Source organism: Sinohyriopsis cumingii, chromosome 4 (genome assembly GCF_028554795.1).
Source record: "Sinohyriopsis cumingii isolate HCF-2022 chromosome 4, ASM2855479v2, whole genome shotgun sequence".
Lineage (NCBI taxonomy): Eukaryota > Metazoa > Mollusca > Bivalvia > Unionida > Unionidae > Sinohyriopsis > Sinohyriopsis cumingii.
The window spans coordinates 31,033,155-31,060,082 of NC_142964.1; the positions used below are offsets into that span (position 1 = coordinate 31,033,155).

General features: G+C 39.0%; 1 protein-coding gene across 2 annotated transcripts in view; it reads left to right on the top strand.

Moving 5' to 3' along the window:
• The window catches only part of LOC149800880 (uncharacterized), a 142,861-nt gene that overhangs the window by 31,558 nt on the left and 84,375 nt on the right, over positions 1 to 26,928 (top strand). For both annotated transcript variants that reach the window (XM_089954907.1, XM_089954906.1), the window contains exons 7-9: positions 14,521 to 14,664; positions 15,504 to 15,642; positions 26,476 to 26,606. In XM_089954907.1, coding sequence (XP_089811033.1) covers positions 14,521 to 14,664; positions 15,504 to 15,642; positions 26,476 to 26,606 — 414 coding nt within the window. The remainder of the gene's footprint in view (positions 1 to 14,520; positions 14,665 to 15,503; positions 15,643 to 26,475; positions 26,607 to 26,928) is intronic.

Sequence of the window (26,928 nt, forward strand, 5' to 3'; positions counted from 1 at the left end):
TTAATGATTGGAAGCGGAGCTTCTCGCGCTGGTAATTGAAAACGCTAGCGTTTATAATAACAACATGGAATCCATCTATTATTCTCCGAGAGGATACTGGAAGGGGAAGGCCGCAATTGGTAAGCTTGCAAGCGCTGCAAAAGTAACGAGGGCCACTGCGGCTAATTGGTTATCCAAACAGGCTATATGGCAAATCTATCTACCACCGCCTAAACAAATCAACTTCTCGCGCTTTGATGTCAGCGTACCTAATGAAGTTCATCAGGCTGATATACTATTTCTGCCGCACGACAACGGTTACAAATACGCGCTAACCGTAGTTGATGTTGCGAGTCGATACAAACAAGCGGAGCCGTTAAAAACAAAGTCAGCAACTGAAGTAGCCGATGCGTTTGAGCGGATTTATCGAAGGGGTCCTCTGCGCTGGCCAAATCTATTACAAGTTGATCCTGGTAGTGAATTTCGCGGCGCTGTTTTATCAACGCTGAAACATCATAGCGTCGCGATACGACGAGGTCATACTGCGCTACATCGTGATCAGGCAATTGTTGAACGATTCAATCGGACTCTTGCTGAACGGTTATTTGGATATCAATACGCGAAGGAATTCATCCAAGAAAAACGATCTCGTGAATGGGTCAAAAGGTTGCCAGGCATAATTGCCGCGTTAAATAACGAGATTACCCGAGCAATCAACATGAAGCCCAGCGACGCGATTAAAAAAAAGTATATACCCGGAAGATCAAAAATAGATAGCGTTTCCAAGCCGATTCTCGGCGATGTCACTGTTAGATATCTGTATGAACCAGGAGAGCTTGAAGGCGGTAAAAAAAGAGCTACTGATCCTATCTGGAGTGTTACCACACATAACATATCAACGATAACACGATCAACTGGTAGACCACCGATCTATAGACTGGATCCAACTGCCCCATAGCGGGGGTTTACACGCGAGCAACTACAAGTGATACCTGACGATACTCAATTACCCCCGCGTGGTCTTAACTAGCGCCGTTGCGTCTATTGCACTCAAGACAGGTCAACCTCACATTGTTTTTGACATGACCGAGACTGTTATCGATCCTGTCCACGGTAAATTGGCGAGCGTCTTTATCCGAATAACGCCAACTCATTATACAATTGCAACTCGCGCAGTGATTATTCTGTTGTTGTCGTAATGCAATTATTAATTCGGCATCAATATCAAAACGCCGTTGTTTTTTTTATCCTGTTGGCGGTAACCCGAGAGTTTTCTATCAATGACGCTTGCATCGATGATGTCGTTGGTGACTTCGTCGGTGGCTTCGTCAATAACGATTCTTCGAAGCTGATTTATCCTCCGTACTCGGGACACCGCAAGATAGACTAGATTTGACCATTCGATGCGATTATCAATTATCCAAACAATTGTGTCCGTGATGGTTAGTCCCTGCGAGGAATGTATTGTCGTTGCGTATCCTAGCGTCCACGGGGATTTATCAGCACGTAGCGCGTCCTCGACGACGCCGATATCAACGAGCACGATATCATTCAGCACGAGAATTTGTTTTTTTGTCCCTGACGCTGTCGGGGCCGGGATTTCAACTTCAATGTTCTGCCGCCGTGTATCCGCGGGTCTATAACATAACGGCACTGGGCGCGTTGGAAACTTTTCCTTATGCAACGTAAACAACTTCCGCTGAAGTGTGTCTCTGACTATCTTTCTACTCGCTACAATCAAATCGTTTGGTCTCCATGTTTCCCAGAATTCATTTAACGGCGTTTCCGGAATCACCTCGCGGATTATTTCACACTGAATTCTATCCGGCTGCAATCTGATTAATTTTTTAACCTCGCGCAGTTGTTCATCAAGTGCTCGGTAATCAGTATCGGTTTCTTCATAATAGTCCACAAAACCCTTTAACCAATCATGTGGACCCTCGCCGACAAATGGTGGTGGTTGGCCATGGTCGCCACACATGATCACCGCTGTATTCGAGCGCAGCAACCACTCAAGAAACATTTGTAAAACGTCTAACGAAACAGTACATATTTCATCCCAGATGATAACCTCAGGAATAAATTTTTCACCCATTCGATCAGGAGTCCACTCACCACCGCTGTATCGAAAAAAGCTGTGATAAGTAACGGCGTCAACATTTCGTTGTTTTATCTCTCGCGCTAGTCTATGGGTCGGTGTAAGCACGATTATACTTGCCCGCGTTCGAAATAATTCAATTGCCCGGGTCGTCTTTCCTGACCCGCCACAGCCGCTTAAATAAACTGTTTTGTGTCTACAAATTGGATCAGAACACGGTGGTGCATTAGACCATTCTGACAATTTATCACCGCGTAGGTAATTGTTTTCAACGGTGACATCTGCTGACGGGGAATAATCGCGTCGTATTTCATTTTAAATTCTCCATGTACCCCAACTCTCGTCCGGACTAGTAAACCCGGCTACGTTTTCCTTGTACTTTACGTCAACATAAAACGAATCAACGGCTACTCTAACCGCGGTGTCGGGAAATTTATTTATCATCGAGAATAAATTTATGAAAGCATAGCCCAGCATAGACGCCCTCAAATGCGGGTATGCCGGGCTGTCTCCATCGCTGTAGGTAACAACTGTACCCAACCTTGTTCCATTGGACAAGAAAGCTGTTTCGCAGTTCACGTATCTATTTTTCGCCACTGCGTCCTTGATTACGAAATCATATTCTGCGTCATCTATAATCAGCCGTGAGCAATATCGTTTGTAGTCGCAGTTTTTTCCACCTTGTGTGAACTTACCAATTATTCTTCTACCGAGATCTTTTGCCTCGCGGTTTCGTTGGTTGAATATCCTCCTGGACCATTCGACGATATATTCCTCGTCGGCATCAATGTGTTTTCTGGACTCGTCAATTATGCTATCTAGACGCTCCGGTTCTGGTAACCAGACTTCAGTCTGCGCTCGGTATGATATAATCGCGTCACTGACAATCAACGAAATTAGCATGCTACAATCAATCATATACCGTAGCAGCGCTATTGGCAACCACTTTTTTCAGCCATGTGTCTACCGATCCAAATATAGCAACAGCGATGAAGTCCTGCTGCGAATTCAAATGATACTACGCGAGCGAATCCGGTTAAATCAAAATCAGGCAGTGGTCCATTAATAGCAACACGAGTCATTTCATGTCTGGAGTGTCCAAATCGTTTGAAATACTCAGCGGCGGATCCATACCCGAGAAAACTCGCTGGATAACAGGCAACCATATCAACAGAAATCATAGCGTCGCGGCTGTATTCAGTGTTCCATAGTCCACCGTGATAATATTCCAAACAACTGGATTGTACATCTGGTAGAAATTCCTTGCGCGTTGGGCTCCACGCATTTTTCTTTGCTGCAACATGAGCCGCAACCGATGGAATCGTAAAACAATTTGTTAGCAGTTGTTCATCATGCTCTTCAAATTCCATGGCGGTTTTTTTCATCTTGTTGTGAAACGCTTCAGTGCGGTATAATTCACCGTTTGGTCTTACAAACTGATCAAAGGTATCCGTATCGTTTTCAGCGCTGCGAAGTAACCACACTGATACAGGGTCGTTTTTACACAAATAAGCGATAGCATCAAATAGTTTCCTCTCCGCGAGAAAACCATCTTGTATAAATTCCCCCGGGATATACTTTACCGTTCTATCCCGTGGAAACACTGTGATCGCGGGCGTCCACGCGTGTTCGTTATGATCAATAATTTTGATTGGGGCTCCCTTTGATTTATACTTTGATTCGTGTAATACTTTACCGGTTATCGTTGTAACGGTTATTGGAAATCTCAACGACGTTTCTAATCTCGCTATGTCGCTGATTGTTGCTCCACGCTCGCGCACTGTATCCTCCCACCGGTTGATTTTGCTGCGTCGTAAATCAGTCAATTTGTTTCCTCGACATGCATTTGTAAAATGCTCTATTATTCGTTCTGCTAAACAATTTATCCCTGTTGACTGTTTCATCGGCGCTAGTTTTCCGATATCGGGTTTCTTATTTAACGGGTATATTCCATAAACAACTGCTGTTTCAGGATACGCTCGTTCATAGTATGGTTTGTCAATTCCGCTTAACAACCCGCGCTTGGAGTCGCGGCTAACAATGACTGTTTTCTTGTCGCTGAGAACTGGTTCAAATTTATCACGTATGATCCAATTACCTGATTCCACCCGGACAATGAATTTTACTCTGAAGAAATACTCGCTGGAGCCAAGTTGTGATATTATCGTTGCTGCGCGGTTGTCGTTCATGGTAGCATCAACAACGCCATCAATTCGAAATGTTGACCAACTATGAGATGCGCCATCACGCTTGAATTCATTGATACAATCGCGTATTTTATTCAGCAGGGTTCTATCGTTTATTAACGCTTTTGGTGCGTCCTTGAGGACTCTGTCGAGATTAAACCTAATATTTTTCCAGGGCTTAATTGCTGCTAATCTCTCGAACTCATCCATATAATTAAAACAAGTATTTAAATAAAAGAATACAGTATAATGAATCACTGCAAATGGTTAATGATTGGGTCGATAACCCCGTGCAATAAATCATGTAGAGGTGAATTCTGCGGGTATCATTTACAAAGCGTTCGTAATGGTTCTCTTGGCCCCCTCCCGTGCTTGGTTTGTCACGTTGGGGTGCGTGGTAAATCACAATTATGTATCAATTGCGGCGGCAAACGATACAGGGAACTAAAACGCTATTATGACAAGCGAATTAAAAACGCCGTCATTGACCCCACCGCCGACTTCGTCATCAAAACTCCTCAGGACTACGTTGAAAGATTTATAATTAAACCAAATAATGAATTAGACAAATAGTATTATTATACAAATGGACCAAGAATTTCAGCCGCATCCTGTGCTCGTTAATTACGAGGCATCTCGCGACGGCGTTGTTAGAAACCGCAGACTGAAGAAGCCGGTTGGTACCGTAAATAATCAGGGTTATTTGATGTTTGGTGCCGGAAAGAAGAATTATTATGTTCATAGGATGGTATTTGAAGCATTTAACGGATTAATCGAGAATGGGCTTGTGATTGATCATATTAATAATAATAAGACTGATAATTCTCTTATAAACCTACAAGCTATCTCGCAAAGTCAGAATGTCAAAAAAGGCCAAACTGGTAAATACTCAAAGAAAGCAAAACCCGTAAAGTCATTTGATACAAGAACTTACGAAGAAAAAACTTTTCAGTCGATGAATGAAGCCAGTAGATGCTTTGACATTTGTAGAGCCTCAGTACGATTTGTTGCAGAAGGAATACAGAATTCAGCGATCTCAAAAAAGACTGGGCACAGAATTCGATTTTCATATATAACAGAAATCAGCGAGTGACAAAGGCCACCGGCGCCTATGGCGCTGACGAATTGTCTGTAAAATAACACACTGTGCGGGGGGTTCAATTTTTTTATATTTAAAAACAAGATGTTTTATAAGAATATGAATATCGAAGACATCAATAATATATTAGCCGAGATTTCAAAATTAAAAAATCAAGGAATTGAATTATCTGATGGTCTCGACAGCGAAAAAATATTATCCGATTATGAGATTATTAACGAACAATCGAAACGGGGGCGTTTTACCCTGGCCCGCGAGTACTTTTTTATAAAACGATTACAACATACGATTAATGAAAACTTGTACCACAATGACGCAAATGCATTCATTGGACTATTCACTGCCGTTGAAATAATACGAAAAAACTCGGACGTGTTTATGAACGACGCCGGGAGATTTCTAGTAAGATCAAAAACATTAGAAGGATTATAGACGAAAACTCCGTGGAGCCCCCGATGGTACACTCGGCGGGAAATTAGAAATTGCGGAGCAATTTGCAATAATGGTAGGCGAATCACTTACTACTCGGCTAGCCAGAGAGCGGCTAGCGGCGCTTAAAAAGTTCATACCGTTACGAGACAGGGTCCGAGAACAACTTCAAACGCGGCAGCAACTACAAACCGATTTTACTGTTGGAAGCGAACAACTCTTTGCTCCGATAACGAGTGCAACCAAAGACGTGAAAACAGCGATATACGGGGATATTCCCGACGAAGAAAGAAAGAAAAAGGCGTCACTGCTTGGCGTACTTGAAAAGATAGCGGCTCAGACCGAACAAACGAAGAGGTCTTTAGAAACAACACGGAGGCCACCACCACTCGCTATAATGGACCCACAAGAACCTTATGTTACAATGGCCGACGAAGAAGAACTAGGTGCTACCGCAAGAGAACCAGAAGAAGAAATACCGGAAGAAATACCGGAAGAAAAAGAGAAAGGGGGGAATATACCCCGTAATGTACTCAAGAAGAGCACAATAGATCAAATTAGAGGCTTCAGCAGCAGGGAAGAATTAGTTGATTTTACTGCCTCTAATTTTGCTAAGAGCATACGAGATAAGGAGCATATCAATAGCGGTTACGAGAAAAATATAAAGACGTTAAAGGATTGGACAAGAATAGTGTATTTAGCGAGTAAACATGAGAATGCATTACCACATCGTGGTGATCCCGATTACGACGCATTCCACAAGGAAGTTGAAAAAAGGGCAAAACTAAAAAAAGGAAAAGGATACTCTGTTGGTAAAGAATCCTACGGCGTTACCTGTCCTAATAGTGTTCTCAGTGATATATCACGGCTAGAGGTACTAATCGGAGGAAAACGAGCCGGAAATAACTCTCCGGAAATAATCAATGAGGCAGCTGATATTTGCAAGCGGTTATTTACGGGCGGTATCATGGACATTAGTGCGTATCGAACGCTCATAGACGAGTTAGTGGATGATTAAAAAAATTATAAAATTGTCGTTTTTGTCAATTTTTGGTCGTTTTTGGTCGTTTTTGGTCGTTTTTTGGTCGTTTTTTGGTCGTTTTTGGTTGGTTTTTACGGGTGAAAACCCCAGGAAATCATTTAGAGAAAATCGATGTTTTTTACCAAAAACCGGCAAAAACCGACCAAAAACGACCAAAAATTGACAAAAATTGACAAAAATTGACAAAAAACGCGGATTTTTACCGCCGATGAAAACCCCAGGAAATCATTTAGAGAAAATCGATGTTTTTGACAAAATTTATAATTCGGTGGTGGTGGGGGGGGGGTGATCAATCACTAATTGGAAAACTGGTGTTTTTATAATAAAGATGATCATACATTACAACCACGATAAACCAGTACTCGTCTACGTGGTAAACTCGCGATTGCCTGTTTACCGCGCGTACTATGGAGATGGTCTCGGTAATACCATTGCGGGGTTATTTACAAGAATGGCTCCAAAAGTAGCGCCGTTAGCCAAACAATTAGGAATGAAGGCTATTGATGTTATTCGTGATAAGGGAATCAGCGCTATTGGAGATGTTGCCGGAAAGGCGTTTTCTGCAGCAAAGGACAAACTAATGTCGTTGGTGAGAAAAAGAAAACAGAAACCACCGGTGATGCCATCAACGACAGTGATGCCTGCAAATGTCAGTAAAGTAATAAATAACGTCGTGGAAGAAAAATTAGAGTCGTTGGCGGCTCAGTCATCCACCAACGCGCTCATGAACGCGATAGCGGGGAGTGGTCTACGACGAAAACGACGTTGATGGATTTCAATTGAAAACACCGACATGAATAATAATAAAAATGTTTGCGCGAACCGCTGATCCCGCGTTTGATATGGACGCCCCAGTGCGCAGGGATGATTCTGTCCGCGATTATCAATTTTATTCCTATCAACCACCACAAGCCGACCTACGATCGCGAATTGAACTTCAAGTCCAAGATACCAGTAAATATTTTTTGCCGTGTGAAGCGTTTATCGAAATTGAGGGAGAACTCGTGACAAATGTTGCCGCTAATACGCCATACGCAAATGACGATCGTGTTCGAGTTGGCTTCGTCAACAACGGTATCATGGCGTTATTTGAGAGCGCCAGATATCTTATTGACGGGCGAGAAATTGAATCAATAGAACGCGAGGTTGATGTTGCAACGACGATAATTGGGTTAGCGAGATATTCCGATGATTATACAAGATCGGCGGGCCCATCTATGATGTTTGCGAAGGATACCACTGATAACGCTGATCATCTTCAGTACGTTAATGTGCTGGCGGAAAGAGATACCGCAGTTGACCCACAGGCTGAAGCAAATAACCCAGACCGCAGAGCAAGACCAGGCGCTAATTTCAATATTATAAAAAGTATCAACAATGATTTCAATCTAGGATTCACAGCACGAGTAATGATGTTGCAAGGACAACGCCGACAGTTTTCATGCGCGATTCCACTGCATCATATATTCGGATTTTGCAGAAATGTCAGAAAAGTTATCTATGGGGCTAAGCATACAATCGCGCTAACGCGAAGGGGCGATGATAACAATGCAATATGGCATGCTGCTGGCGTCGATAACGGTAAAGTCGTTTTAACTAAAATAGCATTGTGGATGCCGGTGTCAACTCCATCAGTTACCACGGAAGCACGATTGTTATCATTTATGGAACAGGGAGGGAAATCGTTGTTGAGTTGGCTAGCGGTAACAACTGATGCTAAAGAGGATAACGTCGCCGATACGTTTACATGGCACTTGGCATCAAAACAAGGCGTTTCAGCCCCGCGTCATATATTTATAGCGCTACAGAATAGGGAACGATTGGGTAATCAAGAACGCAGCCATATGATATTTGATCAATTAGGAGTCAGGGATGTTTCGCTGAGAATAAACGGACAACAGGAACCATCCGAGGATATACAGCTTAATTACGGCGACAACCATGTCGCACGTGTGTACCATCGATTGCTGTCATATATGGGTCGTGATCAAAACGTCGACACTGGTTTGCAAATATCACAATTTGATTTTAAAAACCTGTATCCGATTTATTATTTTTCGTTGGAACATCTTGATTTAACGAGACAATCCGTCGTTGATATACACTTTAGAGCTCGTATAGCCCCGGGTGGTGTTAATTATAGAGCGGTTGCTGTCATTCTCAGCGATAAATCAATGCTGTTGGAAGGTGTTGGTGGACGAATGAGAATCGTTGATGCGCCAGTGGAAAACATGTAATTGAAAACACAAACGCGTTTACAATAAAATGTCGTATAGTGTCGTCAGTGTAGAGTTGACTGATGGTCAAGTCAAGAAATTACGATCAAAGTCGGCTAAACAATGCGGAACCACAATAACGCTGAAGCCGTCACAGATGGCGGGTGGTAATCATAAGATATCGTTGACGGCGCGTCAAATAAAACATTTCAATGATGCGATGAGGAATAAAAAGGGTGTTCAAATAGATTTTTCGGCCGCAGCGATTAAAAACATGGAAAAGACCGGTGGGATATTTCCGCTGTTAGCTGCGATTTCAGCGTTGATTGCCGCGGCCGCACCAGCAGTGGCTAAGGCGGCGGCGTTAGGAGCCGTTGGTACCGCGGCGGGGATGGCACTGAAAAAGGCAACCGGGAAAGGCTATAAAAAAAAAACGATCCGTGGCCGGAAAGGGTCTAAGACTACCGGGAAACCCGTATTCATGGTATTCGGGAAAGGGTCTAAGACTACCGGGAACCGTTTAACGACTCCTATGTCTAATTTTGATTTAATAGACGCCGCAAACGCGCTAGCGATAAAAAACTTCAGAGGTGTTTTTATGAGGGATCAATTACCGGCGGCACCAAGGAATATTGAAACCGGTATAATTAACCTCGATGGGTCCTCAGGAGCGGGAACTCATTGGGTTGCATACGCGATTGATCCGCGTGCGATCGTCTATTTTGATTCATACGGGTTAGCCCCACCAAACGAATTCATGCGGTATATCCGGGCGTGTTCAGCCCCGGTTTTTTATTCCACGCTGCCAACACAACAATTAAGTGACCCACCGATATGTGGCCGTGAGGTATTGAACGTACTCGCGGCGATTTCATCATCGCGGAAACCATCTCATGTGGTTGTAAACGAATACACTAGTGGGGTCGTAGAGGCCCGGCGGGTTAATTAAAAACACCGTTTTTTTTTACAATAATAATGATTGATATTTGGGGACGACCGGTTTCGGCGCTGAAAGAGTCCACGGAAACGCCCACCACCGATGACATAAAAAAACTAATTGAGGATGAAATCGCTGATACGTTAAATCTAACAAGTGTTGACCCGGGCGAAATAGTTGTATTTCAAGACCGCCAGGGTAAATTGAAATCCAGTAATGTGTCGCTGGATGACGTTTTAACACGACAGCGTAATGCCGCCGAGAACACTATCGCGCTGTATACCGGCGACGGACGACTTAAATCAGGTGAATCCATCTTGACGATAAATGGAAAAATAAATACACTAGACGACAATTATATAACCATGTCGAATTCGTTAAAAAATTTATATGATAAATTTAACGCGCAAGCAAATCAGTTCGAGGGGATACAAAAGTCTGTCACCGATATACAACTCACTACTGCTAGTTTTTTTGGGACCCCGACGGTGACCGAACCAAATCTTGTAGGGATAAAAAATAGTATTTTGGAGTTTACAACGCTGTCGGGCCAATTTACCTCGTTACGAAAAAATTTTAACAGGGTTGATAACGCTGTTGATAAATTCTTTGGTAGAAAAAATGTCAAACCGGATGAAATTACAATAACTATAAATGATATCACTGCGTATAGACAGGAAATAGAAACAATCAAAACTGATGTTGCAACGAACAAAGGGAGTGTAGACGTGCATGAACGGGAAATAGAAATAATCGGCGCTAATGTTGCAACGATCGTAAATAATGTAGACTCGCATGGACGGAAAATAGAAACAATTAAAACTGATGTTACAACGATCATAAATAATGTAGACGCGCATACACAGGACATAATAACAATCAGAGCTGATGTTGAAGCGAACAAGGGGGGTGTAGACGCGCATACACAGGAAATAGGAACAATCAAAACTGATATTGAAGCGAACAAAAAAAATGTAGACGCGTATTGGCGGGGAATAGGAATAATCAAAACTGATGTTGCAGCGAACAAAAAAGGTATAGACGTGCATACATATGAAATAGGAACAATAAAACTTGATGTTGCAGCGAACAAAAAAAGTATAACCGAGAATACACGGGAAATAGAAACAATCAAAACTAATGTTGCAGCGATTAAGGGGAATATAGACGTGCATACACAGGAAATAGGAACAATCAAACTTGATGTTGCAGATATCAAAGACAGAATACCGGAAATGACAAAAATAAAAGTCCCTCATGAGAACACCATCAACACAGTATACACGATTCGGCATGGATCATTCACTTGGACTCCTACACAGAATACAGTAAATACTACCGCAACTGTTAAGGGCATTTATCGATTGACACTGGTTTCAATGATGCAGTTTAATATATTATCGTCGAGTTCATCCGGGTTTAACAATACAATATCAACAATTATAGACAAGGACGCAACTGAACCGTTTACAATTTATGCTGTTGATAGAAATTTAACCAGGGCAAACATTACATGGTATGTGGAATTTGTAGCGGATCTAAGTAATTAAAAACACTAGCTCTTTTAAAATAAAAATGACCACCAGGGTAATTGAATCGGAGGTATCACCGACGTCACATCAATATCGATTCGATACCGCAAAAGAATTCTCCGCGAACTTGAAAACGCTTTCCGAACAATACCGCGCAAAAATAAAAAAATACCGCCGAAAAATAACCGCCATCGACGCGGTCGTGTACTCGGTGTCAGGTATAGTAGCCGGTACCGGTGTTATTTTATCCACGGTGACCACGATAGCCCCGATCGCTGTTCCAATCGCCATCTCCGCGATGACAACAATTGCTGGAGTCGCCAACGCAATCACTAAAAAGATATCATCGTGTTTTCAGAAAAAACTCAACGAGTATACAGTAAAACATCAAATAGTATCCGACGCGTACTCGAAATTATCCGGGTTGATCTCGTTGTCGATTGATAATTTGTTCATATCCGATGTTGAATTCTCCACGATGGTCCAGTTGTATAGCTCCGCGATGTCAAAAATCGAGGATTTTCAACTGGAAGCCGGAACCACTTCAATGGGCTCTGGTTATTAATATTAAACACTAAAAACAACGAATAATAATAATGTCGCTGACCCCCGAAGGGTTTCAGTTGCTTCAACGGATCGCGGAGAACACCACTCCGGTACAAACAAGTATGATATCGATAACATCAACAAAACCCGAATTCAGTGTGAACTTCCCATCACCGGTTCCAGTGAAGGAAATAGCGCTGGCAAAATTGCGAATATATCACAGTTGGCCTAATATCCGAGCGGATGCATTTAACGGACAACAACCTAATAACTCGCTGGTTTTTGCATGGACAAATAAACCCGATGGGACCCCAGACTGGAAGGAGGTTACAATACCAACTGGGTCATACCAAATAGAACAAATCAATAAAGAATTTCAACGCAGGATAAAATCGATCACAGGAAAAGAATCAAAAATCGCTATTACGGTTCATGAACCGACGTTATCGTCGACGATTGAAATAAGCACACCGGGGTATATGGTTGATATTTATAACAGTTCAATAAGAACCATACTAAGATGGCCTAAGAATCCACCTCATGAAAGTCCCGCGGACTTGCACACGAATGCGCAATCGTATCATGAGATTACCCCCCGGTATCGAATTGATTTGTCCATTATAAAAAGCACCTTATTACCCAGTAGGTTTATATTTCAAGACAGGAATACCATGCAATGGTATTTTCCGTATAAGGAAACTCCTAAATTGTCCGCCGCGGTCACAGTTAGTTTAAATGATATCACTGGTGCGTTTGCCGAGATTAATCGTATTTGCCAATCACAACTAGAACAACTACGGGAAACAAAAGCACGAAAACACGTTGAGGTGTTAAATCAACTTATATCAGACATGGAATATATCAATGAACGAATCGTCGGGACAATATCCGCTAACAGCGATGATAATAAACAAAAATTCCTAACCGAGTATAATATCACAGAAGCCAATTTACCCGATTTCAAGTTTCCAGGATACAACGCGCCAGAACTAAGAAAATCTCTTAATGATTTTCTCGCCCCATCAACTATCCTCAGACACGATAACGGAGATGGTGGTAGGCATATTGCTCCATACAACGTAAATATTGCATCGGTGATAGCAATCAATCTAGTGTGTGATGTTATCGAAGGGAGTTACCAGGTGGATACCAAGCAATCAAATCAGGCTCAACAGGGGTATATCCTTTATTCATTTTCACCAACAGCCCCTCCGGGATTTTTAATCGTTGAGAGTCCGATTAATCCGGTCTATATGCGATGCCATAATCGGTTTTTAACGAGAATTAATTTTAGAATTACCGATCAGTCAAATAACCTAATTGATCTACAAGAGGAGGAGTTAGTGATCACTTTGTTTGTAAAATCATTGTAACCACTTAGCAGCGGGGGGGGGGGGGGCGATGATATCGACGCGGGACGCCCGATGATTACCACGGGAAAACACCAACGAGATGTTGTCGCGAAATATAGCGTTTTCGAGCAAAAATCGCTAAGTCTCCATTTGCCAAACGGAGACTTTATTTTTTTTTTGTTCGAAAAGTGAGATTTCGAAGGAAGGCTCTATTTGTCGTTTTAAAACCTTAATCAAATTTTGTCGAAAAAGTTGTCCGATTCGCCCCCCCTGCTGCTGATACAATCAATAGGTGCTGACATTTTCCGTGATGATTCAGTTCCTGCTTGGAACAAAACAGAACCCACTTATTGTATTGGCGACGTTTAATTTATTTCGTATAATCATGCGCACACACACACACACACACACACACACACACACACACAACCAATGTTAGATCCAAGAAAACAAGCTCTTTCATATATGCAACGGTACCTTGCTATATTGCCCAACAAGTAGTTCTCCGCTTGCTTTTTTCTGAAATTACTGGTAGCGGAGACCAACGATGTTTATAACTATTTGATATAAAGTTGTTAGCACCCTATCCGGACTATCGGCCGCTCGCTAGCAATTAATCATTTTATTTCGACTGACCTTTGAATCGTGCGTAAAAGGCGACATTACTCCAAGGCAAGAGTAACGCGTGGAGACCGTCTAGAGAGGACTATATCACTAGGAACTGACTAATACCTGGAACAGAGATACGGTTAGGTCGTGCCGTTACTGTTACTTTGGAGTGAGGCTGCCTTCCACGCGTGCGCCAGCAAGTTAAAAAGGCTAATAACCGACGGATACACAAGTGTTATGTTTTGACTGAGATTACTACTAAAGAAAGTGATCTGAATGATTTAATGCCATGGGTCAAAAGAAGAAAGATTGTACTATCCGTTCGCAGACAAAGGTCAGTCGAAATGTATTTATTAATTACTAGTGAAGGCAGATAGTCCGAACTGAAAGCAGGCTGAAAACTTCATACAAAATAGTGCCAATTGTCTCCGTTACCAGTAATCAGAAACAAAAGCCAAGAACTGCTTATTGGTACACATCCTATATATCTTTCAGGCATCTTTACAAACCCTACTTCAGACGGCAAAGCCATCAGGCGTAACGTAGGTGTCCTGAGTCAGCTGAAACCTGGCGACATCGTTAGATTTTCCAGGGGTCCATACGAACATTGGGCTACATACATTGGGCAGAATGCAACAGGTAATTTGTTTAGTGACATATTTCACGGCTCCTCAAAAGACAATGAACGGAATACAGAGTTTTAAAGAAAAAGAAATCAAAAAGTTACTAAACGACAGTCCTTAGCACAGCTTTGGGTGTAGATATATGATTTCAGCTAGAAACATTCTGCTTTTCATAATCTTGTCTAATTCTCCATAGGCATTCTGGAATAGTGTTGATAAAAACATAAGAAAGATTACAGGATGGAAAATACGCTCTAGAAGAACTGAATATCAACATTGAATACAGCTATTGGAATCAGAATACATATATTGACTTTACATACAACAAATACATTACATCTCTATGTCTTTAGGATTTAATGGCACACCAGTATAATCCATGCTGTATAGTGCCAATTAAAAATTAGGTAGTAAAAATAGGATAGGTAAAAAATTCGTTTGAAAAATTTAATCCTTCATAATAATAATAATAATAATAAACACGTGTTCAAAACATAAAAGATGAACGATAGAGATGTAAAACAGATTTGCATTGAGAATTGAAGGAAAAAAATCAAATGCAGACGTCAGAGAAAGATTGATTCTGGTGCACAAATTTTCATACTAACTTAAAGATTTTATTCTGCAATGTATCCCGATTCCCCACCATAAGGCGTGTATGACTGTCCACTTATGAAAATGTAATATGAATATTTGTATACAAACTAAGACAAAATATATTTAAAAGCTGAAATTTAGAATAGCTTGCACAGATGGATAGAAAATACCACCATTCATTTATTGCGGTCATCACTTGTGCAAAATAAAACTTGATACATTATATGGAAAACTAAATAACCTTTACGAATATTACAGATAAAGAGGCGATTAAGAATGTTATCCACTGGTGGGACAATGACGGTGCCACTGAGCCTTACATAAAAATCGTTCCATTTTGGGAATTAGCAGGAAACTGTACAGCAGAGAAGATCAACACAGATGTACTACGCAAAGAGTAAGCATAATAAACACCGATAATACTTGTATATGAAACAGTAGACTAGGTAGGTACTCAAGTGAGCTTTATATGAAAAAGATACCCAGAATGAACCTAGAAGAACCCCGGGAAAAACCACCGACCCCTCGGGAAACTCTAAGCAAGTTTTCTCATCTACCCGAATTGGCCGAACCCCTGCGGACAGAGGTGAGATATCAATGATCTGTAAAGGCGAACGCCTTAGAACACTCGGCCACATGACTTTGATAGCTTTCATGGAAAGGAGTTTTAAGCTGATTGTTTACTGATATTTAACATCACGAGGCAAACGTCAGTGTATTCCTGTAAATATGACTAAAGAAACTAGTGTACTATGCAATATATTACCACTACTTTTAGCATGTATTATAAAAACATTATTATTATTTATGTATTATAAAAGTCCAGTTACATTTAAAACGTAACTATTTTTTTGTCTAGGCTCATCCTATAGATTTTGGCTGTATGGAAAACAAAATCTTATAATTTCAAATAAGGTTAAATATAACTGACGTAGCTGTTGGTTTATTTTCGTTTGCAATTTTTTGGCTTTGATAGTGCTGAGTTGAAAACACTAAATTAGTATTTTTGTAGCTTTCATTCTACTTCTCCCTTTTCCGGACAATAAAAAGGGAAGTATCATCTATTTATCGTTACTACCTAGGTGGTGCCACCGCTACCTGCCCATCAATACAATTACCTCATTAGTTACCTTCGATCGATAAACAAAGAAAACTCTATATTGGAGTGTGGGATTAAAGTTTCTTTAATTATGCCGAGTATGTGTTATTGTGTTCCTGTGTAATATTAAATGATCGAAAAAAAATATAGTAAACGGATAAATATTGTAAAAATTATGGGTCTAGCCAAAACATTAAAATTTTTAACAAATCCCGTAACTTGTACGGAATAGAAATTGCCATCAGAAATAATTTTCATTTGGTTTATCTTGTGCAGTTTTAGAACTGGTACTATTTCAAAACATGCATGAGTGTTATTGATCCAATACATGTGTATATTATATTATTTGCTTGTATGGGTGCCCGCAGGACTTTTGCGGGAGGGGGGGAAGTCAGTCACGGCCGGGAGAGTTATTATAGTAAGCAGTCTGAAACAAAAGATATTAGCTATGCGTTTTGAACAGAATCGTGTGACATATTTTCAGCTTCATTTGCACGATTAAACTTGTCGGAATTCATATATATATATATATATATATATTTGCAGTATGATTTCCGGGGAGGGGGTCATATAACCTCCCTTGATCTATGTATCGGGCGCCCAAGTTTGCTTGCAATCATGAATTTATAAAGGATGTGCTGGAAGTAAACACGATTAAAACATTTAATCTTTAGTTCTTTTATTCGAGTTCATAGTATACTGGCTATGCAATAATGATCGTTACTGTATATATGACTGATAAGCATATATGCCAGGAAGCTTCGATTTGAAATGTGACTAAATACAATTTGAACTATTTGACCATTTCAGTTATGAATGTTTCATTCCTATACATGTCAATTTACGTGATGTCCTTGACTTGAAGGTTTTTGGCTATACACACAAAACACATTTATGTGAACCGTTGCAGAGAAGTCATCCTTTAATTTGAAAAAGATAGTCATGGTTTTCATCCAGAAATAACATTCCCTCAGAGAACAATGTGCTTCTACTATTAAATTGTAAATATGGCATATATAGCGGTAAAGTTATTGAAACTCCAGACACAATTTTGATCATTAATAATGTCCCATACGCAAAGCATAAATATCTCCAATCTTCAGCCGTGTCCACAATCTGAGTTTTACAAAACCATTTGGTGACACAGCCAGATGTGGAAAATCTTTTGAAACTGCAAGTCAGCAGAGCTGTAATGAATTTCCAAAGACAACAGTAAAATCTGTTCTGTCCGTTGCTTTCACATTTGCCCAAACACTTGCTAGATTGAATCGTGAGGTTACAAATTCTTTAATTATGCCGAGTATGTGTTATTGTCTGCTCGGGTAGTATCAAATGACATAATAATAAGTAGTAAACGAGTACATATTAAAGAATGATAGGTCTAGCTTGAACATTAAAAGTTTGAATAATGAAGAACTTAGTAAATATATGTGATTAATAAACCGATTCTTTTTATTGTGAGTGCAACGTCTACATCAGTATAAAAAATAAAAAATAAAAAGGAGTGCGATGGGAAAATAAATTCACTCGCATGTAAACATTTTGCTAACATAACTTTGAATTCCAGCCGAAGTAAACAAGACACATACGCATGTTCAAAGAGTAAAATTATGTTTTAAATCTTTATATTTCACTTTGTGGAGAAACATGTACAGTATCTTTAACTGTGGTATAACGGTTAGTGCACTCGACCATGGAACGACATTAGGATCGTTAAAAAAAAAACTTTACATAAGACCTGTTTCTTAAAAATGTCAATTTTTGCTTTAAATAATGACATCTGGTCTTCCAATGTAAGACATCAATCTTAATATTTATGTTTTCGGGTCGACTCCTAAAAAATAAATATCAGGGTTGATGTCTTATATGGTATATGACATTGTGTAACATGTGCTCAAAGATGGAGTTTGATATACAACCTTTTCAAGCAGCTCATTTTTTCTTCCCGAATTCCTCGCATTTCGCTTTTTTAGTTCTTCTTTCAACTGAGGAATTGTTATTAAACCAAATTTAGATTCCATGATCAATACATAAACATACTTTGGAACATGCATTTATATTTGTGTGTACATCAGCTGCTGCACTGGTAGCGTTGCCGCCTCTTTTAAGGTCAGATAACAGACCACTAGTCCCCATTTCAATAAGCCTGACTTCAAGGATGCACCCCACCCCCAACAAAAAATGCACCATAAAATGATAAAGAACAAGTATGAAAGACACCTATAATAATGAAATAAAGAGCACATAATATGAAATCCAATATTCTAGCAATTCGTAAAACGCTGAAGCAAAATAAGGACAAAATCTTCATCACATAATATTTTAATAAGCAAAGGTCACAAACTGGTTATAAAAACAAACCATGTTTTAAAAAAGGCTGTAAAGATCTATTCATTCTGGAAATATGATGGAAGTCTTTATAATGAAACGAGAGAGAGAGAGAGAGAGAGAGAGAGAGATACTGTGTTATCCTTCGAGGACATCCCACAACCATCTCCACTCCTCCCTCCAAGTGTTTAGAAATAGATACCTAACAAGTCTCAGGTTATGGTAATGATTATAGAGATATAGATATAGCTACCTACATACACATATATGAACGTTACCTCAAGAACATGTAGAGAATTAATTATATCTCGCCCGTTTAACCCAACCCTAAGAATGCAAAGGTAGTAAACAGTAAAGTTAATATCGTGTTGGTTATAATGTGGCCTTTAGTTGGTCATGGCTAATTCAATGTACTCGTTTTATTTCCAATGTTTCAAATTCTTCTTTCATTAGCTTACAAATGTTTAGCTTTTTATTTCTGTTTTGAATTTTAAATTAGTCTGTCCGTTCCTTTGTTTTTGTTTATTTTGTGTAATTTTGTTAGACTTACCTTAAACGTTTCGCTTATACTCACGTTTACATTCATAATTAGCTAAATATAATTAATCTATTTTTTTCCACTTTGTCCTCCATTCTCTTACATCTATCAATAGTGTGATTTATTTTTAAATAATATTTTTATTATACAATCTTATGTTTACTATCAAGTACCGCTTCGGTGGCCTAATTAATTATATCATCCGCCACGGATGCGGGAGGTATCGCACTCGAACCCTAGCCAAGTCATACCAATGACTTCTAAAATGGTACTAACAGCTGCCGCGATAGGTGCTCAGCATTAAGAGGTTAGTGTTAGGACTGGTCGGCCTGGTGTCAGGATAATGTGACTGGGTGGGACATCATGCTACATGTATGCGACATGATGTCCCAGTTCTAGACATCGCTATAAAGTGCCACACTGCAATCATTGTAGCAATATCACTGAAAATTGTTTAAAGCTATGTTAAAAAAGGCCAAATCGCAAAACGCACATCACTGTACTATCTAATAATCATACCTACTAATTTGGTTTCCGTTACCTTGGTAATTTTACCTTATCTATGTGTCCTGATTTAAACTCTGATATATATATATATATATATATATATATATATATATATATATATATATATATATATATATATATATATATATATATATATAATCTTGCTGCTGATAAAGAATATCAAAGATGGTTTCAATAATCTGGAGGAAAAGTGAAGAAATGATCTTGAATTTCTGGACATTTTGGTCTGCCGTTTGAGCTGCAACACCAAATTACGTTTTTATTTTATTTATTATTCAAAGCAGAAGTTATTTTTCCTATCAATATGTGCTATGGATGTTATTTGGTTTTTTCTCATCTTATCTATGGACATTGAATTAAATCCCACTGCAATGTTTCCATCAGACTCGCCTAGCAGCAATAGTTTCGATAACTCAACATTAAAATTTGAACATAAGATCTGCATGACATAAGATATTTTACGTTTAGACTAAATTTGATAAATATGACATCATTGTTCTACCTGAAAAACATCTAATAGATAACATTATTCATGGTGACCTCATAATGATTGAAGAATATAACAAGTTTCTTAGGTGCGATCAAAACAATCATAGAGAGGGTGTAATGGTCTATATATTACAATTATTTTTTGTAAATACGTTCTTACTCGCGCGTTATTTAAAAGGCTTAGTAGTACAAGTATTTGCTTTCAACTATCTTTCTTTTGTAATTTACCTCTTTCCATCAGCATCATTATTTTATGCTCATTTTTTTTCTCTAGTAGCTTTACATTGGCAGAATCATGCAGTATTTGTCCATACTACAAGACAAGTGTGGCTGAAATGGTATCGTGTGTTAAGAACTACTTTTTATCGTGAACAAGAAATGTACGCTCAAGACGCGAATGCCGGAATTTTGAATTCATTAGATTTTTATGTAGATGAACTAAGCAAGCTGTCTGATCCATCTGAAAGTCAAGATGATCAAGTGGACGATGCGGATGAGTGAACTGAGTCACAAAATAAATTTTCAACAAGAAAACAAGTGAACGTTAAGTATCTTGTCATAAAAATATTTTGGCAGATTGGGCACATCTAATTGAGGTTTCATACTGTAGTTACCGTAAGCCAACGCACTTATGCCAAGAAATTTTTTCATCGTATGATGAAACACCAACTTTATTCGCCGCAACCCAACGCTGAACATGGCAGCTTGGTCTCATCTTGAACTATTCATCTCTGCAAAATGTTTTCCTACCTGACAGCGTAGACAAAAATCACTCCTTTGGCTCGTTTCCTAACTTCATCATCTGCAAAGCCTAAACGAATACGTCTTGAACCTGAGAAAGACATACACTATTATCAGTACAGAAAATGTTTCGTCCTTGAACTTGCCCAGAACTTTATTGTTGTTCGACTCAGTATATATCTTATCGCATGCTTAGTAAGAAAAATTGATCTGATCACTCATCGTAAACATGTCATCGTAAATATCATTATTGAAGATATCGTAACAATGAGTCTGTATATGCAAACAACAAGTGGCTTTATTATAATTTTGACCATATGGTTGTGAAAGTCATAAATCGGCAACTTAATAGAGCTCATGAACAGCGAACATAGAAATAACATGCTAAATCGTAGCGATGTTTTGTCCATACATCTTTTTGTAGAGAAATCTATGTTCGTACTGACCCCGTCCTATTCTGTTCATGATATGATATACTTATACCAGCCTGGCCTTTTTAACTTTAACCATGTTTACATCCTGTATATTGCCACCAACCTCTCATATGATCCTTTCTTTGAGACGAAATCATAGTCGGCCACTAATTTGTAACGATGCGCTACATCCTTGACAACTTCTATGCTGATTTGCTTTCTACTATTATCCCATAGTCCTTCCAAAGTTCATGAGTTTGAAAAGGATCTTTCTCGAAATCATTTATTACCGCAGTTCACTTCTGCGTGTTGAGGTCTACATAATCTTCTTCCATACCCCTTGTATAAATTTTAATGGATCCTGATTAGCTGCAGTCTGATGACTAAATATAGCGATTGTCATAGAGTTTCTTGTCTATCAGTTTTGGCACCTTGAAATCTCTCACGTCAAGTTTTTCTTAAGTATTCTTATGTGCCAAAAAACAGAATTGTCCACAGTCGGACATTCTGGCGACAAAGAATAATCATTATGCACGTCGTGAATTTCACCCGGATAAAACAAATCATCTTCTAAGATATATCGAACGTTTTCATCACTCTGGACAAGCTGTTTGATAAACATTGCAGAGTCGAACCACGCAAAACTGCTATTGGACATTTTATGCGACATAGCACAACCATAAAGATTATATAGATAAAGATAACGTGCTTTACCTGTTGCGCAACATAATAATGAGGAAGATATTGATTATTTGCTACAGAATGTTTCTTTGTGATAACTGAGATTCCACTGCAGATTTCACGTTCGAAAAACTGAAATATATCAATGCCAGAAATTAATTCTAGCCGTACGTTTGCAACACGATCGTAGCATCCCAAGACTGCCTAAGGATGGTGAAATACCAAGCAGGATCCAAACTGTAACAGGACAGGCAGACGTGCAAAATATCTGAAGATGTCATTTAATAGCAGCACATCTAAATTCAGATACAGATCATACTAGTTGCCAATAATTTGCATCCAGAACTTATTCTAAAAGTGATAGGCATTCTCATAAGTAGCATCGTCAACATCCATGTTTTTACGCTAATTGTAAAAAGCCTCTTTTAGCGGCAAGCAGTCTCATCAAAAATTTTCCACTTTGTCATATAATCATATTGGTATATACTCGTTTGCGAGTTATCAGATCAAGTTTGCCACAAGGAATTTCTTCTGCAACATATATGTATGTCCTTGCATTCGTGATAAGGTCATCCAACGAGGGCGGCATAAACTGAAGATTGTCGATTAAATGCAGCCGGCCAAACAAAACCAATAGATATTTGTCGATACTTTATTTAACGCAGGTAATGTCTTCGGCGAAAACACAATTTTATTCAGGATGATATGAAAGTCATGTCCATGCAAATTATAGAGCATGACTGGGACATACTCTGGTTTCTTTAAGCGTAGGGTATATTTGTTATGAGCAGCGTGGCGATATTGTCCAGTATAATGTCACTGACTCAGCAGACGAATCTTTTTCTGTCCTTGTAGTTAAAATTATTCCGACCGGCATTATTTTGTGAACGCCGTAGACAGGAAACTTCGGATGAAATGTTTGGCACAGTCAGAGCTGCAATATAATTTTAGAGACTTGCTAAGCGCGTTATTGTCACGGGCAGCCTTGTAAGCGTAACTGTACGACTCGTTTTCTGTATGGTATCGTGGAAGAACAACTGCATCATCTGCAATTGGTACGATGAGACACGAAATCCGCGTATATCAATAGCGCCACTCTTGTCATTCTTTCATGATTTTGGAATGACATGAACGTATATGTGCCGGGCATGGTTATTCCCAAGTTGATCAAGCTAAATCTATGCGAGAAAAGCCATGGAGACACTTTCTGAAATTAATTTTTATACCATTATGATTGTATATTGGACTGCCTTCCGGATGTAATGACGTCATTTGTGTTATAATGCACATATATTAGGTTAGCTTCGCGCTCACTTTCAACAGAAGAAATAATGGGTAAATAATGTATCAGTTATTGAAGCCGAAAATATTTTACGAAATATTATTTAGTCTCTCAAACTTTGGCAGGTCATTTAACTATGCGAGAAATGAATGTCAGCAAATGTTATGTGATTTGTTATGCCTGTCACAGAGTTAGGCAAAACAAAAATAACTTGGTTTTGCCTTAGAATTATTTGACTATTTTTCGTTGTACATACGTACAACGTTATCTAGGGTGAATAAGTGTTTTTCCAGGTAAGTGACTGTATTAATATGTACCTCGCCGGAAATTACTTGCGACGAGGGACATTAAAAACATGATATGCACGAGTATTTTACCTGACTATTGCTCACTCCCCTATGGATTTAAGTATGATCAATTTCTAAACCGACACTGTTCGTTTTGGATCATGTCAAGGAGTGTACGCTCTCCATTGTTCTCCAGCCATAGGGGTAAGTGTTAAATTTATATTTCATTTGATATGCGAAGCTTATTCGGTTTGTAATGTATTATCGTGTAATAATGCATTTATTACAACGCAGATTTGAACTTTGAATTACAAGTGACTAGTAGAGGTTAATGTATTAGCATATATCTAGAGATTTTACAGAAAGTGTTATGATCAGTTTGGTTTTATTGTAGCTGCCTGTGACCATGACTATGACTAGAGCTGACTAGAGCTATCTAGAGCTGTCTGAAGCTGTCTGAAGCTATTTAAAGCTGTTTAAAGCTGTCTGGAGTTTCTAGGGTATTTAGGGCTGCTTGCTGTCCATACGTATGTCTGTACATGTAGTGGAGCCACGGACGTAGACGTAGCTAATTAGAGGGTGCTGTATGCTGTCTGTACGTGTGTATACGTATGACTGTACATGTGGTGGATCCGGGAAGGGGCGAGCGGCCGATAAAAGTGTGGGCCAACCTAAGGACGCGGTGAAACCGTGCGGTCCATCTGAGTATGAACCGTACGACTGTACAAGGGTCTAGAAGCATACATTTGGTCCAATTGTTGTTTCAATTGGGTGCATTTTTATGTTCATAAGATTATTTTGCCTTGTAGTTGCTAACTCGATTTTGATCTGTTTCGGAGGCTGAATACAACGTATAAAATACCCCCCAGATGAAACTGGTATTGTTGTTATGTTTGACGTTCAAACAATTTATGCTAGCTTTAATTCTAGCGGGAAGAAGGAAGATCCAGACAAGGTCTGCCTCGAAGTGGATTATATTTTGAAACATCCAGAACACAAACAATAAACACTAAGCAAGAGCCATCCTGTTCCTGTTTTCATATAGTCGTCAATTTGTTCAAACATGTGGTCGAAGTCTATGTAGGTGTTGAAAGGTCTAACTGGTTTTGAAATTAAATGTGCTTCCGTTTCTTTTCTTTTTTTTTCGAAGACGACGATGATTCCAATGGAATTAGGCGGTGGGATGCAACAATGTTTTACAGCTTGCGTTGCTAACTTAGAGCACGGAACGAGACAGTCATTTAAGTTGGGATGAAGGTTTTGTCATGACCGACAAATGCGCGATTTCTCTGTATAATTGTTTTGTACCATTTCTATATGACGTTTGTGAAAACTATGATGGTTATATAAAGAAATTCCAGAAAAATCTAATTAATTAATAATTTTATTTAATTTTTCTATATATCATCATGATCTAGTAATGGTCTACACAAGATGCCAGTAGAAAATTTTCAACACTAAAGACGTCTGTAACCGGCCATGATTATGAGACTTCTGCTCGTAAGAGTAAAATGCCAGGAGAATGTACCAAAATACAAGAACTACAAGCTGATGAAATCTGGGGAATGCAAAACTTGCGGCAGTCTTTTTTTTCCACCTATACAGCCCAAGTATTAACACAACTGGAGAAATATTAGATGAACAGGAATAATATGGCAATCGCTTTAGCCAGCTCAAATTCTACAATAGACAATGGACTGCCCATATCACTGCTCATTGCAAATGATGAACTGAAAATAATCACGATGAAAAATGTTTGGGATAATTCTGCGTGCACCACAATGCAATACAATAAATATGAATCAAGAAACCCAGTAGCTCACTTTGCTCGAATGAAATACATCATGTGTTCCATTGCGATGGCCTTATTTTTCAAAATCAAGGTATATGGAAACAATTATAGAGGATAACATGCATAAACCGAGCAGAAAAGAAGCTGCTAACACTGGATTCTACAGAAGAATGCTTGACAATAATAACATAATTGCTATCAATATGAATTAATATCTATAATCATCTGTATGTATTTCCATATACCTTAATGTCTGTCATAGAATCCGGAATGAGAGCACAGATGGGAATTAATGACTATGTCGACTTGTGGGTGTGTCTGCTAGGCACGGAAGCCTATACCATCGACACTGTGATGTAATTTTGTTTGGTGATGTGTGCATGGTCGAGATGATATAGCGGTTGATGTTTACAGGCAGACTAATTAAAATCCTTTAACCTGTATGGCAATTTTAATTATTGGTGATCGTCGTGTAATACCGATTCAAAGTATGAATTAATTTCAACTTACATTGTGATAAATGCTCTTTATGGGTCATCAGATTTATCAGATTTATCCGTGAATACAAATTTGCGTTTTTTCATATAATTTAAAGTTATATAAAAGAAACCAAGCGTTTTATTAAACTGTTCAGAAACAGTACACATTATTTTTCCTTTTCCCAATGTAAATTATTAAAGATCCCTTGAGTACTCTAGGACTTACCGTCTCAATAATATACACTATTTTCACTAAGAATGTTAAATTCCATCCCACCCACCCCACCCCACCCCCACCGTAATATCATATTGTAATATTCGTTTGTTGCTATCCATGTATAATATAAATGTTTTAAAAATTTTGAGAGCGTGTAGACGAATACCATTGTTTCACTTAAGGCAATATAGTATGTTTGAACGGAAGGTACAATATATTTTCATATACTTTCTAAATCAAAATCTTAAAAGTGTGTGAACTTTAATCCACTTATTTACAAACTCAACACTATAAATTATATTTCACTTAGAAATTACGAACAAGACTAGTGTGGATGTTTTTGTTTTATTTTTCAGTGAGCTTAAAGAATGTGAAGCTGTCGAAAATGCAAAGGCATGGCTTGAGGAACAAGAATGGTCAAAACGTGCTTCGATTGTCTTTCACTGTTGTGAAGATTTTGCCAATTTTTTTTCACTTAAAACTAATGGTAAGTAAACAGCTACTGAATCTTATGATAAATGGAAATCAATCTACGAGATACGGCAATACTGTGACAGTACTCAGTCGATATAGTTTTTTTCAATCTTGTTCAGATAAGATAAGTTACATTGTAACATAACCATCTTACCATTTTAGTTCATTTGACCATCATATCTCAAACCAGACTCAATATTGCTTGATGAAGAGAATTGCATGGTGCATGGTTAAATTTCATATTATATTAGAAATAGAGGCTGAGAATGGGAAATTTCATACAACAGTTTCTTATCCAAGAAATAACGTGTTGTTGTAATAATACTCAGAAAATA